The 15,363-nt window shown below is 42.0% G+C and overlaps 1 protein-coding gene across 1 annotated transcript in view; it reads right to left on the bottom strand.

Annotated features, from left to right (window-relative positions):
- Positions 1–1,594: 1,594 nt before the first annotated feature.
- arl3b (ADP ribosylation factor like GTPase 3b) overlaps positions 1,595–15,363 on the bottom strand; it is a 31,263-nt gene continuing 17,494 nt past the window's right edge. Inside the window, exons 4-6 of the mRNA XM_078223168.1 lie at positions 11,330–11,380; positions 8,807–8,992; positions 1,595–6,843 (exon numbers count right to left, since the gene is read on the bottom strand). Coding sequence (XP_078079294.1) covers positions 6,796–6,843; positions 8,807–8,992; positions 11,330–11,380 — 285 coding nt within the window. The 3' untranslated portion in view covers positions 1,595–6,795. The remainder of the gene's footprint in view (positions 6,844–8,806; positions 8,993–11,329; positions 11,381–15,363) is intronic.

Raw genomic sequence — 15,363 nt, 5'->3', positions numbered from 1 at the left:
AAAGAATGGGCTTGTTGCAATTGTTGTCCTTCTCCCCTCCCCCAGTATATCACCTTGGGTTCCTTGCACAAGTGCCTGTTATTAACTTGTTTGCACGTTGGCAAGCAAATTTTAACAGGCATATCACCCACAGCTGGGATTGTCTCCTAGGCCAATCCTATCCTTGACCTATACACATCCATTCATATGGGATTCAATGGATTGTGATCAAGAGTGGGAATTCTTACCAATTTTCTCCTCCTTTAACCTAGGAGCACTGATGTCAATTGTAGTGTCCCTCTCTCTATTATATAGCATATTATCAACATCCTAAAAACATAAATAAAGGCAACTAATTTTCACACAGCAAGATCCCAGCAATAGGATCGAAATTAACAACTAGTCGATCTGTTTTTAATGGGGGAATGTAGCCAATACACGCATTTATATCCAATATGATACCCACAGAAACTTGAGCTAAACAGTATTTGGACCTAGAATACTGTTATAAACTATTCCTTCCCTAACAGCACCGTGGGTGTACCTACACCAGATGGACTGCAGCAGTTCAAGATAGCAGCTCATCACCATTTTCTCAAGAGCAAATAGGAACGGACAATAAATGCTGGCCTAGCCAGTGAAGCCCACATCCTGTGAAAGAATTAAAAAAATACTTCTTAGTTTTCAATTTGAAAATGCTGATTGTTGACTTGGTATTGAGCCACACTGGCCAGGAATCCATGTCTTTGCTAATCTCAGTTCTGGAGCTAATGTTGATTCCAGTGATTCTGGACTGGGGAAGGGCTGAAATGGCCAGGACACTCAACCTAAGGCCAATGGCTCAGATTAGAGAAAGTGTGTTTATATGGACATTGGGAGGAGCCATCACTGGGCTCAATTGGGATGCCATTGCAACTGACACACCGCATAATAGGCTGGTGCATGAAGCAAAAGCCCATGGAATTGGAGCAGGTGTGTTTACATGGACTGAAAAACTGGCTATCACAAAGAAGTAAGAAGTTTAACAACACCAGGTTAAAGTCCAACAGGTTTATTTGGTAGCAAAAGCCACACAAGCTTTCGGAGCTCCAAGCCCCTTCTTCAGGTGAGTGGGAATTCTGTTCACAAACAGAGCATATAAAGACACAGACTCAATTTACATGAATAATAGAAAGCTTGTGTGGCTTTTGCTACCAAATAAACCTGTTGGACTTTAACCTGGTGTTGTTAAATTTCCTACTGTGTTTACCCCAGTCCAACGCTGGCATCTCCACATTATCACAAAGAAAACAGAGAGTTGGAGTAAATGGGTCCTTTTCAGAGTGGAAAGATGTAACTAGTGGAGTACAGCAGGGATCAGTTCTTGGCCCATAATTGTTGACTATTTACATTAATGACCTGGAGGAAGGAACAGAATGTACGGTTTCCAAATTTGCTGATGATACGAAGAGAGGTGGAAGGGCACGTTGTGATGAAGGTACTGTGATTCTGAAATGGGATATAGGTAGGTTGGATGACTGGGTGAAAATCTGGCAAATGGAAGTTAATGTGGGGAAGTGTGAGGTCAGGCACAAAAGCAAGGTTATTTTCAAAATGGATTTTGATTTTTGGTTTGATTTGATTTATTATTGTCACATGTATTAGTACACAGTGAAACGTATTGTTTCTTGCACCCTATACAAAGCATACTGTTCACAGAGAAGGAAAGGAGCGAGTGCAGAATGTAGTGTTACAGTCATAGCTAGGGTGTAGAGAAAGATCAACTTAGTGCGAGGTAGGTCCATTTAAAAGTCTGATGGCAGCAGGGAAGAAGCTGTTCTTGAGTCAGTTGGTACGTGACCTCAGACTTTTGTATCTTTTTCCTGACGGAAGAAGGTGGAAGAGCGAATGTCTGGCATGTACGGGGTCCTTCGTTATGCAGGCTGCTTTGCCGATCTATTACAAAATTCCTAGCTGCTGTAAGATGCCAAGTTACCAATATGTCAAAGACTATTCCCCTTCATTGTCTATAAATCCCTAGGAATTCCCTCCCTAAACCATGATACTGAGTTTTTACCTCTTCGCTCCTTCAAGACCCTCCTCAAAACCTAGCCCTTTGACCAAGCTTTTGGTCATCTGCCCTAATATCTCATGTGGTTCAGTGTTATGTTTTGATCTGTAACTCTCCTGTGAAGCATCTTGGGACATTTTATGTTGTTGGCTTTATCCAAATACAAGTTGCAACTGTAGCTCACGCCAAAGGACCTGAATCCAGCTCCTGTTGCTGGGAAGCTTCTTCTGGAGTAAGAAAAGTTTATTATTAAATCGGAAGTTCCTCTTTGAGATTATTTCCAATTTTGGTGGTGAACTGCATTATGTGCCTCAGCAAGTCTTTCTCAATACAAGGTTTGACTGTTGGAAAGAGATGGAGAAAATGAGTCAATTCAATTTCGTTTACTTTCTATTAAATAGTCTTTATTCCATGAACAAGACATTCTGCATTTGAATTACATGTACAGTATGGACTATGACAAAATACCAGTATCTTTATTTGCTTCTTGACTAAAAGTATAAAAGCTGCAAACAGTTGATAACATCATAACAATATGAACTTAAAACCACAGACAGAATGTCTACAGCCAAATAAAGAATGTAAGGTGACTTGCATGTTAAAGGTGCACAATCATTTACACTTCACTGACACAAAACACATGTACTCCAGGACAAGCTTAACTACCAAGCATATACTTTTTTTAAAAAGTAGGAAATGGGAAAGAATGCCTTGATAAAAATGCATGCCATTGAGGATGCATCGGGCAATACACAAAATTAAATATCATCCTCTTTGAAGTTTAATCCTCAAAACCTCCCTTCGACCCCACCCATTCCTGTAGCATCTTTACGAAATGAAACAGACAAAATTTCCCAAATGCAAACTGTAGACAATTAGCCTCAAGTGGAAAAGGATTACACCAGTGATACTGAGCAAAAACATGGACTTTGAAGATTGATCAGATTGTCTGCAACTATGGAGTTTCATCTAACCCGATGGAGTGCGTTACTGCCACAGGGATTAGATACAAGAATTCAAATATTTAACTCCATAAAAATCTCAAAGGGCAGAAAAGAAGCATTTTGCCAGTTTGAATTCTGAGACTAACAAACTGGCTATTGCCACAAGGCTGTCTGTGCTATCTGCAACTAGGAAGCCATTGAACCAAAGTCAGTTTCAACTACTAAGAGTTTGAGAGCTTATTTTCCCTCCCAAATTGAGATGGCTTCATTTTCCATGAGCGTAGTTAAGTATAATCACTGCACACACCAGAACCTTAACAAACATAACAGGTCACTGGTACGGATCGTTTCACCACAGAATCTGACCAAATGTTCCTTTTTAACAAGCTTAACCGTTTAGATGACATCAACTGCGTTCAACAAGTTTGTGAGCCCTGTAATACGGAAAGCGTTTTATGGATATTGCTGCAAGATGTGACAGATGCTAAATAAATCTATTATTTAAATACAACATTGGTAAACGTTCTGATCTACTGTCACTTTGATGGCGATTAGCTTAACTCAGGGGACTCCAAGACCACACAAGCATAGACTAAAATGGCAAATCTGTCCTTCATAGAATCTTCCTATCAACTTAGAAGAGAGATGTTTGTGACAGATAAATATTATCAGCATTAGTTTTACTCAAAAAATGCTAGAAATGTACAATACAGTTCGCAGAAAACTGTATTTTCTAATGATATATCCCACCCTAAAGCAACAACCTACTTTCCCCTTGTTGCTGACTGGTCTGTTGTTCACTTTAAGTTTTTTGTTTACAGATTTCCAAAAGAGCAGGCTAATCTTAATTCAAACAGCTCAGATATCATGGGCCGCAGGAAAGTTTACTGCTGACAGCAGGGAAGAGTTGTATAATTTTTGTATTCAATTCAGAAACAATTCTCAAGATATAGGACTTCAAAAGGTGAGCTTTTCAGCATACTACTGGCATCAGAATCCAGCCGAACATGCCAGGCATGTGGATGGTATTTGGATCACATCTATTAGTTGTAATGTCTTAATGAGTCTTAACCAGACAGGAGTGGCCAATTTCCTTGGGAAACCCTCCACCACCAAACAGCTTGGTTCAAACATGCACCCACCGACACCACAAGTGTTTCATTTTTGAAATTTCTAAAAGCCTCAATGAGATAAAGAAAAGATTCTTCCTGGAATTATTTTTTTTGCCGAACTTTAAGCATTTATGAAAAGCAACTGTGCTGTAAGAAAATGTTGTGTGTGTTGTATATAGAATTTTCATTATGGTGAAATAAATAGTTAAGATACAACTTTGTAAATAATGACCCTGAAACTGGTGGAAGGGAGTGCACTTGAGCTTCAAAACAGCAAAGACTAGGGCAAAACAGCACATATAAAGCACATGACAAATAACATGACTAAAGAGAAATCAAATAAAGTGAAGCCGACTTTATATCATAACTAAGGAAATCAAAGCAGTTTATTTCACCTCTATTATTTAAGCATATTACATCAATGGGAACAACTTTTCATCTTTTAAACCATAAAAAACCCCTTAATACTGTAAAGAAACACCACACACACACGTGTGCGTGCATGTTTCATCACCAATACCGGATTGAAAACTCAAGCTGGACTCCACCTGCTGTAGGCTATGGAGGCTTCCGTAATATCAATCATTTCCCCACCCGACAAAAATAAAGCGTGGACACTTTCTGGCACGATCTCAGACTTCAATTGGCACACAAAATTATAACAGGCCGAGAATTTTGGGGGATTGAGTGCCAACCTGGGTTTCTTCACAGAAACCATGCTGCCATAGAAATATACTGAAGTCGGAGCAAATCTGCAAGACGGTGTCACAAAACGTTTGGTGAGTGCTTCAATAAGGAATACTCCGACAGAGCAGGAACCATTTTCTAGATAGCTTTTGGCTAATCCTGTGCAGCCCAGTTTAGTATTTTGTTAGTCTTCAGTACAATATTAAAAAGATTTGTGAAGATACAGTAGTGTAATTTAGCACGTAGTCAACAAACAGGATATCCTTGTCTACTGGGATCGAGTGGGAAGCAAGCCAAGCTAGGAATCATCATTAAAATCCAAAAACTTAATGTATAAAGCTCTGACAAAGATGTGTATCAGGTAACTGCTGCAAACTAAACTTGTATTTCATTCAACCCAACTGCAATTATACCAAGTTATGCCTTTTTCCTTCAAAAGTGTGCATGTCAGTGCACCACCCGCGCCAAAAACCGAAATCATGGCTTGCAGTCAGGCTGTCTGTTGTGTGCAAAGGCTCGCGCAGCTGAAAGGATCCCTTGTGTTTGGTGTAAACTCTGGTGTAAAAAGCCGGTTCCCCCAATCACTGTCATTTACAATACAATATCCAAGAATATTTTACAATTTAGCAAGCTAATTAGGTCAATAAACCTACCACATTTAAAAGAAACCAGGTTTAACCTGTTGAAAATATACAGGACACTGGGTACGTACACTGAAAATGGTTCATCTAACCAAAACTATGGTCAAAATTATAGCAAATAAATACTTATGGAACCTTTCAAAAATACAGATAACTAACAAAACAACCAACAATCCGAACAGTCATAGACGGATTCACAAGGATCGAGTTTAACTACCTCCTTCCTAGTGGAAACCTCGAGTCTCTCAAGATTGGGATTTGTCCTCTTGGGAGTACCTAGCCTGAAAGTGGCTCCCACCATCTGATTTTAACAGCTAAGCAACTGCTTCCTGTGACTACCCAGCCCCTTTTCGCAAAGTTGGCTAAATAAAACACGTTGATGAGGCCCAGCCATAATAATCTGCCAGGCCTCCCTCCTACCAATCCTGGACAGACCAGCGACTGGCTTTGCCACGTTCCCACCCAGGAACTAAAATAAGAGTCCATGTTAAATGAATTTTATGAGCCAACTTTGCAGGCGAAAAAAGTGACAACTGAGGCAGCAGTTGCATCCCATCTGATCCAAACACATGTCTATGATGTTAGGCTAGTTTGCGGTTCATCAATAGACCTTTCAGTAAACATCACTGCTACTCTTCTAGGTTCAGTTTATTTTCTGGGTACCTGCAATGTCAGTCTGAATTACATCCACTCACTCCCATCTCTCCTGTGCCTCCATAGTTTGAATTAGTGACAGCTTAAAAAGGAGCAATGATGCACCAGGACCTTTTACATCCATGAGGGCGTAGGAAGGGAAAGCAAAACATTTTCTTTGGGAGTGTCGACATCAATTCATACCAACTCTAATTAAGAAAATATATATTTAACTGTACATGGAGATGGATAGATGCCCTCTTTATAGGGACATACAAATCAGTATAATTTTAAATAGAGGAGAATGGTTCAGCTCTATAAAGAGGGAAAAGAAAGATAAGTTTTATAAAAACAAACACTAACCTGGATGAGAGAAACAAGTACCCAACCGTGAGAATTACAATTTATTTATTTTTTTAAAACCTTCCAGCAAAAGAAAAGGCATGTTCCACAAGAGTTATTATTGCACATCAGTCCATGCAGTTTGCAGTACGCTACATCCAGAAGGATAGTGCAAAACACACACAGACCGATTGTTCTTAGCAACATTTATAGAACAAGTACAGTATGTATAAAAGGGTTGTGGAAATTCAGGTAGTGTATTGGAGCAACAGTACTCCCAGCTTTCTTCTTGATACATAGCTAAACCTGTGAATGGTAGTGAAGATTTTGGTCAGGAACAATCAATTAGTGTCATCAAGCTAGGAATGGTCTCTTCTGGTTCCCTTCTTTGCGCTTTGGGAGTGGTTTCATTTCTTCTTTGCATGAACATTTTTGCAGACCCAGTTCATTCCATCCTGGAAAATATCAAATGACACAGTAGATTCGACACCTTTTAGCAAGTATAGGTGAGTGTTAAATCCAACTACAACTTACTCAGCAGATGGTGATGGCAGATTCACTTGGGTATCCAGTGTGCCTTACGCACCATTTTGAATAATGGACTAACAATTCAGATATGCTTGGTGCCCTACCCCAAGTGCAATACTAGCTTAGCAGAGCCGAACAGGAGATCTCAAAGGTGCGAATGGAAGATGCAGGCAACCTACTTTCCAATGAGAGATTTGTATCAGCCTTTGGGCAATAGCATGTTCAGCCCAGGCAGCCTGTCAGGACAATACAGAGAAGGGGAAAAATCTACCTTTATTGACAGCAAGGTCCCTAAAGCAGATTGAGCTTTTGGTATGCAAGACATGTCTAAATCAATCATCCTCCTTCATGGTCTCAAAATTCTGTGCATGTAATAAAAGGGTCCAAGTATGAAATGAATGATTGTGAGAAAAGGTGGGAATGGCTACAGAGAGACAGGGTTTTGTCTACATTGATCAATGAGCTATCACAGTGGAGGGAATTTTGGGGTCACAAGGTAGCCGTGGAGCTCAGGCTGCGTTTCGACAGTTGCAAAACCACTTTAACTGCTTTTCTTTTTTTTTGGTCAGGGAGCGTGACTTAATTGCTTGTTCTCAGAGGCCTCATTGCTGCCACAACCACTGCCTTCAGTGCGAAACACCAACTCACCCTACCTCACCAATCTTCACTCTGGAGTCACACAAAGTCCAAAAGGCAGGAAAATGGGGTCAGCTCAGGAAAAGGTTTGGTAAGCATTGATGGACAAGATTCAACACAGCAACTCACCCAGGCTACAAGACCACCTGCCAAACATGTGACATTAACCATCTAGAAGAACAAAGGTAGCAGATGAACGGCAACACCACAGCTACACACCATCCTGAATTGGAAATGTATTGCCAATCCTGAATTGCCGTTGGGTCAAAATGTTGGAGCTCCCCACCTGACAGCACTGTGGGAGTGACTGGAGCGGTACACGGAAGTGACTCACAACGACCTTCTCAAGGGAAAATAGGCATGGGCAATAAATCTTATCGAGGAATTAAGGGCTATGGGGAGAGAGCGGGTAAATGGAGTTGAAATCAACCATGATTGAATGGTGGAGTGGACTCGATGGGCCGAATGGCCTTACTTCCGCTCCTATGTCTTATGGTCTTATGGTCTAAATGCTGGCTTGCCCAGCGATGCCCAAATCCAGTGAAAGAAAGACGCTTGAAGGAAGAAGTTGGCATTCAATTTCACATGTCTTTTTGCCAAAGTGCTTCACTAAGGCTTGGATGAAACTATCTATAATTGGAATGAGCAAAGATTACAGACCTAAGGGCAGGCGAGGACATGTAGGAATTAAACAAAGATAAAAATAGGAATTTTCCTTCCATCTCTTCAACGGAATGCAGTCCGGGGAATGAATCAAACATAAGAATCTCAAGGGGTCAAATGTCCAATCAAGGATGCAGACCTCAATTTATAACAATTATCTGAACCACTCGCACTATTTTTTGTTGCCGATACTATATAACTGTGTTAATACATGTCAAGTGCTTTCCCCCTCAGTAACTATGATGGCACAGAATTGGTAATTGACTTAGCATAGATATGTGACGACATTGAACCTGAACTGTAAGTCACTGCAATCTTAATTGAGTTACACTCAACTGCTGAGTGCTGGGAAATGTACTAACATATTTCTTTAGTTTTTTTTTTAGTATTAAGACTATTTAATAATCTAAAAAGCATCAGGATGCTCACTTAAGAATACAATTCAATATTTTGCTTCTAAGCTAATAATTATCTCCAAAAAGCCATTACTGACCCATCACCATAATCCAGAATTAAAGGAAAACAGGATACAATGTACACCATAATAATTGCAACCTTTCTGAATGCAAAAAAGTGATGACAGTAGCATACCTGTACACCCTCCCCTGTGAGCGCAGAGCAAGACTGGATTTGCCAAACACGGTCACGAATCGTGTGTAGATTCAATCCCTCCGCTATCTCAGAGGCCGGGGCAGCTGTGAGCAAGTCCTGCTTGTTGGCAAACACGAGAACGGGGACACCACTCAGCTTCTCCTCATCCAGCAGCTCAGCAAGCTCCTGAAAGCGTATTCAGAATGACAAGATTACATTGGCTCTTTAGTGGAGACGCTGATGAAGCTGGAATCTACTGCTCTGCTCAAACAAAGGTGCTCCAAAACTAAAAAGCTACGGCATGTTAAATTGGTATTTATGCTCCTGGTATTCCAAAGTGCCAAGAATCCCATTGTTATGGCACTTTTGTTCGGGATTTCACGGTCTTTCTTTAAATATGTTTTTACCCCTTTGATGATCTATTCTATTGTTTCTACAATCCTTTGGAAGCTCCTCTTCCCGGAATTGATCGATCTTTTTTATTACTTTATGGCTATTATATTTATTAAGTAAACTTACCATTTTGTCTCATACAGTTACGATCTCCCAATTGTACATGTTTCCATTGAAATCCAAGTCAACTTTAACATCACTTTGCTTAACTGCCTAACGCAGTCAAGCTGCTTCCATGGCCCTTTGTTCATTACTATTTCAACCACTTGCCTTCACACCTCCTTTATCGATGTTTTGACCTCTGCAGTCTAACTGCATCTAGTTTTAAACAGTCCCACCCACACAAGTCCGTTTCCCAGTGTATGACAAAGACATTACAAAAAAATTAAGAACTCTTATTTTCCTCTCACCATTCCAACGAGCACCCCAATCTTCAAAAGCCAATTCACAGAGAAAAACAAGCAGGCTGGGCTTGGCACTCCCTCGCTCTCATATCATTTAATCATTTAGATGCACGTTTATCTTTAACTGCACAATACTGACAAGAATCCCATTACAGATGCACCATAGGAAGCATTCTTTCTGGTTGTATCACAGCTTGGTATGGTTCCTGCTCTGCTCAAGGCCAAAATAAACTAAAAAGGGTCGTGAATGCAGCCCAATCCATCACTCAAACGAGCCTCCCATCCATTGACTGTCTACACTTCCCGCTGCCTCGGAAAAGCAGCCAGCATAATCAAAGACCCCACGCATCCTGGACATTCTCTCTTCCACCTTCTTCCATCGGGAAAAAGGTACAAAAGTCTGAGGTCACGTACCAACTGACTCAAGAACAACTTCTTCCCTGCTGCCATCAGACTTTTGAATGGATCTACCTTGCACTAAGTTGATCTTTCTCTACACCCTAGCTATGACTGTAACACTATATTCTGCACTCTCTCCTTCTCAATGTACGGTATGCTTTGCATAGCACGCAAGAAACAATACTTTTCACTGTATACTAATACATGACAATAATAAATGAAATTTAACAAGAAATAATTAAACTATTCAATGGAAAGCAAGCGAAATTCAAGGGATTGTAGTTATTTCCTTAGCTATAGAATGGAGTGATAAAACTGAAAGACCAGTTTATTTTCTTAGTGGGGGCAACCTTCCCAAAAATTGGCAGCGCTGGCTCAGGTGCGAAAACCCTGTGTGGCCCTCATTCAATTACAAAGGACGCGTGCAGTGCACACAGCCAATGGGAGGGGCAGCGATTGACATCGAGTGTCTTTAAGACAGAGCTAGATAGGTTCTTGATTAATAAGGGGATCAGAGGTTATGGGAGAAAGGCAGGAGAATGGGGATGAGAAAAATATCAGCTATGATTGAATGGCGGAGCAGATTCGGTGGCCGAGTGGCTTAATTCTGCCCCTACGTCTTATGGACATTTTCCTCCTATTCTTCCTAAGCTCAAAGAAGTGCTGTTTGATATATCCTCCCACCTCTGAAGCTGAAATAAAGACTCCAGCCTTTAATTTAGTGCACAAGTTCTATGGACCTTCACCCATATACTGCGATTAATGCAGGAAAAATGTCCCAAGGTGTCTCACAGCTGTAATTAGGCAAAATTTGACACTGAGCCAAAGGAGGAGAAATTGAGACGGGGGTGATGAACAGTTTGGTCAATGTATGGGTTCGAAATATCCCTTTACATTTATGTGCTTTAGAACTCACTTGTGAATGTAAAACACTTGCCTGCATATCATTAACTTTCAGAGAATCCACCATTTCCTGGTCACTAATTATTCATAGAATCCCTACAATGCAGGAGGCGGCCATTCAGCCCACTGAGTCTGCACTGACCACAATCCCACCCTATCCCCGTAACCCCACGTATTTACCCTGCTAATTCCCCTGACACCAAGGTTAATTTAGCATGGCCAATCCACCTAACCTACACATCTTTAGACTGTGGGAGAAAACCGGGACACCTGGAGGAAATCCACACAGACACGGGGAGAACATGCAAACCAATTTCATTTTTATTTGCTACAAAAAGATCTACTGCAGAGTAATCCTGTGCCATGTTACGGATTAATGCAACTGTGCGTATAAAACTTCGTGAGGAAAAATAAAATAATTCACCTGCCCTGTTTCCTCAAACCTTTTTCGGTCTGCACTGTCAATGACGTAGATCTGGAAGAAAATTGCAATTGGTTTACAAGACAGAAAAGAGAAGGTCCATTGTAAAAATAAAAAAGGAAAAGCCCTGCTTCTTACAACTCAGTAAGAAGTCTCACAGCACCAGGTTAACATCCAACAGGTTTATTTGGTAGCAAAAGCCACTAGCTTTCAGAGCCCTGCCCCTTCATCAGGTGAGTGGGAGTTCTGTTCACAAACAGGGCATATATAGACACAAACTCAATTTACAAAATAATGATTGGAATGAGAGTCTTTACAGGTAATCAAGGTCTTAAAGGTACAGACAATGTGAGTGGAGAGGGGGTTAAGCACAGGTTAGAGGTGTGTATTGCCTCCAGCCAGGACAGTTAGTGAGATTTTGCAAGCCCAGGCAAGTCGTGGGGGTTACAGATAGTGTGACATGAACCCAAGATCCCGGTTGAGGCCGTCCTCATGAGTGCCGAACTTGGCTATCAGTCTCTGCTCAGCGACTCTGCGCCGTCGTGTGTCGTGAAGGCCGCCTTGGAGAACGCTTACCCAAAGATCAGAGGCCGAATGCCCGTAATCACTGAAGTGTTCCCCAACAGGAAGAGAACACTCTTGCCTGGTGATTGTCGAGCGGTGTTCATTCATCCGTTGTCGTAGCGTCTGCATGGTCGCCCCAATGTACCATGCCTCGGGACATCCTTTCCTGCAGCGTATCAAGTAGACAACGTCGGCCGAGTTGCAAGTGTATGCACCGTGTACCTGGTGGATAGTGTTCTCACGTGAGATGATGGCATCCATGTCGATGATCCGGCACGTCTTGCAGAGGTTGCTGTGACAGGGTTGTGTGGCGCCGTGGTCACTGTTCTCCTGAAGGCTGGGTAGTTTGCTGCGGACAATGGTCTGTTTGAGGTTGTGCGGTTGTTTGAAGGCAAGAAGTGGGGTGTGGGGATGGCCTTGGTGAGATGTTCGTCTTCATCAAATGACACGTTGAAGGCTCTGGAGAAGATGTCGTAGCTTCTCCGCTCCGGGGAAGTGCTGGACAACGAATGGTACTCTGTCCGCCGTGTCCCGTGTTTGTCTTCTGAGGAGGTTGGTGCGGTTTTTCACTGTGGCGCATCGGAACTGTCGATCGATGAGTCGAGTGCCATATCCTGTTCTTGTGAGGGCATCTTTCAGCATCTCGAGGTGTCTGTTACGATCCTCCTCATCTGAGCAGATCCTGTGTATACGGAGGGCTTGTCCATAGAGGAGGCTTCTTTAACGTGTTTAGGGTGGAAGCTGGAGAAGTGGAGCATCATGAGGTTATCCGTGGGCTTGCGGTACAGTGAGGTGCTGAGGTGACCGTCGTTCATGCACAGGTTCGAACAAGACCTCTTCACCGCACAGGACCTTCAACTGTTGCTATATACTAGATACATTGATGACATTTTTTTTCTTTGGACTCATGGTGAACAGTCACTGAAACAACTATATGACGACGTCAACAAGTTCCATCCCACCATCAGACTCACCATGGACTACTCGCTGGAATCGGTTGCATTCTTAGACACACGCATTTCTATCAAGGGAGTGTACATATTACAGAGAAGGAGGTGCTAGAAGTCTTAAAGCGCATCAAGGTAGATACAATACAGGTAGATAACTCCCCGGGACCTGATGAAGTATATCCCAGGACGTTGTGGGAGGCTAGGGAGGCAATTGCGGGTCCCCGAGCCGAGATATTTGTATCATCAATAGTCACGGGTGAGGTGCCTGAAGATTGGAGAGTGGCAAATGTTGTGCCTTTGTTTAAAAAGGGCTGCAGGGGACTACAGGCCAGTGAGCCTCACATCTGTGGTGGGTAAATTGTTGGAAGGTATTTTGAGAGACAGGATCTACAGGCATTTAGAGATGCAAGGACTGATTAGGGACAGTCAGCATGGCTTTGTGAGTGGAAAATCATGTCTCACAAATTTAATTGAGTTTTTTGAAGGGGTAACCAAGAAGGAAGATGAGGGCAGTGCAGTTGATGTTGTCTACATGGACTTTAGCAAGGCCTTTGACAAGGTATCGCATGGTAGGTTGTTGCATAAAGTTAAATCTCACAGGTTCCAGGGTGAAGTATCTAAATGGATACAAAATTGGCTTCTGTGAGGGTGGTTGTAGAGAGTTGTTTTTCAAACTGGAGGCCTGTGACCTGCGGTGTGCCTCAGGGATCAGTGGTGGGCCCACTGTTATTTGTCATTTATATTAATGATTTGGATGAGAATATAGGGAGCATGGTTAGTAAGTTTGCAGATGACACTAAGATTGGTGGCATAGTGGACAGTGAAGAAAATTATCTCCAATTGCAACGGGATCTTGTTCAATTGGGCCAGTGGGCTGACGAATGGCAGATGGAGTTTAATTTAGACAAATGCGAGGTGATGCATTTTGGTAGGTTGAACCAGGGCAGAACTTACTCAGTTAACGGTCGGGCGTTGGGGAGAGTTACAGAACAAAGAGATTGAGTGGTACATGTTCATAGCTCCTTGAAAGTGGAGTCACAGGTGGACAGAGTGGTGAAGAAGGCATTCGGCATGCTTGGTTTCATCAGTCAGAACATTGAATACAGGAGTTGGAATGTCTTGTTGAAGTTGTACAAGACATCGGTAAGGCCACACTTGGAATACTGTGTGCAATTCTGGTCACCCTATTATAGAAAGGATATTATTAAATTAGAAAGAGTGCAGAAAAGATTTACTAGGATGCTACTGGGACTTGATGGATTGAGTTATAAGGAGAGGCTGAATAGACTGGGACTTTTTTCTCTGGAGCGTAGGAGGCTGAGGGGTGACCATATAGAGGTCTATAAAATAATGAGGGGCACAGATCAGCTAGATAGTCAATATCTTTTCCCAAAGGTAGGGAAGTCTAAAACTAGAGGGCATAGGTTTAAGGTGAGAGGGGAGAGATACAAAAGTGTCCAGAGGGGCAATTTTTTCATACACAGGGTGGTGAGTGTCTGGAACAAGCTGCCAGAGGTAGTAGTAGAGGCGGGTACAATTTTATCTTTTAAAAAGCATTTAGATAGTTACATGGGTACGATGGGTATAGAGGGATATGGGCCAAATGCAGGCAATTGGGATTAGCTTTGGGGTTTTAAAAAAAAGGGCGGCGTGGACAAGTTGGGCCGAAGGGCCTGTTTCCATGCTGTAAACCTCTATGACTCTAACTGTCCTGGCTGGAGACAATACACATCTCTTTAACCTGTGCCTAACCCTCTCTCCACTCACATTGTCTGTACCTTTAAGACTTGATTACCTGTAAAGACTCACATTCCAACCATTATTTTGTAAATTGAGTTTGTGTCTTTATATGCCCTGTTTGTGAACAGAACTCCCACTTACCTGATGAAGGAGCAGCGCTCCGAAAGCTAATGGCTTGTGCTACCAAATAAACCTGTTGGACGTTAACCTGATGCTGCGAGACTTCTTACTGTGTTTACCCCAGTCCAACGCCGGCATCTCCACATCATCACCTTACAACTCAAACAGGACAGCAGCTATTCAAATAATGGCATAGGCAAAATGCTCTGCTGCCCAGTTCAGACCAGGCTGATCAAATTCAACTCTTGCCCTCCATCAGAAGTAAGATATTCACAACAGAATATCAAGATCCTAACTATAGCAATCCTGCAGAGGTGGAATGAGTTGTACACCAAAAAGAACAGCAGAAACTTTCCCATGCAATCACAAAATACTGCAGGTGTGGGAAATCTGAAACAGAAAACGCTGGAAACATTAAGCAAGTTTGTGGAGAGAACAGACAAGCTGACATTTCAGCTGTGCTCCTATCAATACTCAGCCAATTTTAATTGTTTGTTCCATCGCCAAGTTTTAGAGGTTAGAAAGTTTGCGCACATGGCTGAATTGGAAACATATATTGTATTGAGCCTGCTGTGCAGACATCAGCAATGGGCCATTCTCATGAAGGTAATTGAAGGGCATGTAGAAAACTTCAATTATATATCGTACGGTAAGATTTTTGAT

The sequence above is a fragment of the Mustelus asterias genome, chromosome 11 (assembly GCF_964213995.1).
Source record: "Mustelus asterias chromosome 11, sMusAst1.hap1.1, whole genome shotgun sequence".
Lineage (NCBI taxonomy): Eukaryota > Metazoa > Chordata > Chondrichthyes > Carcharhiniformes > Triakidae > Mustelus > Mustelus asterias.
This window is presented reverse-complemented; position numbering and strand designations above follow the sequence as displayed.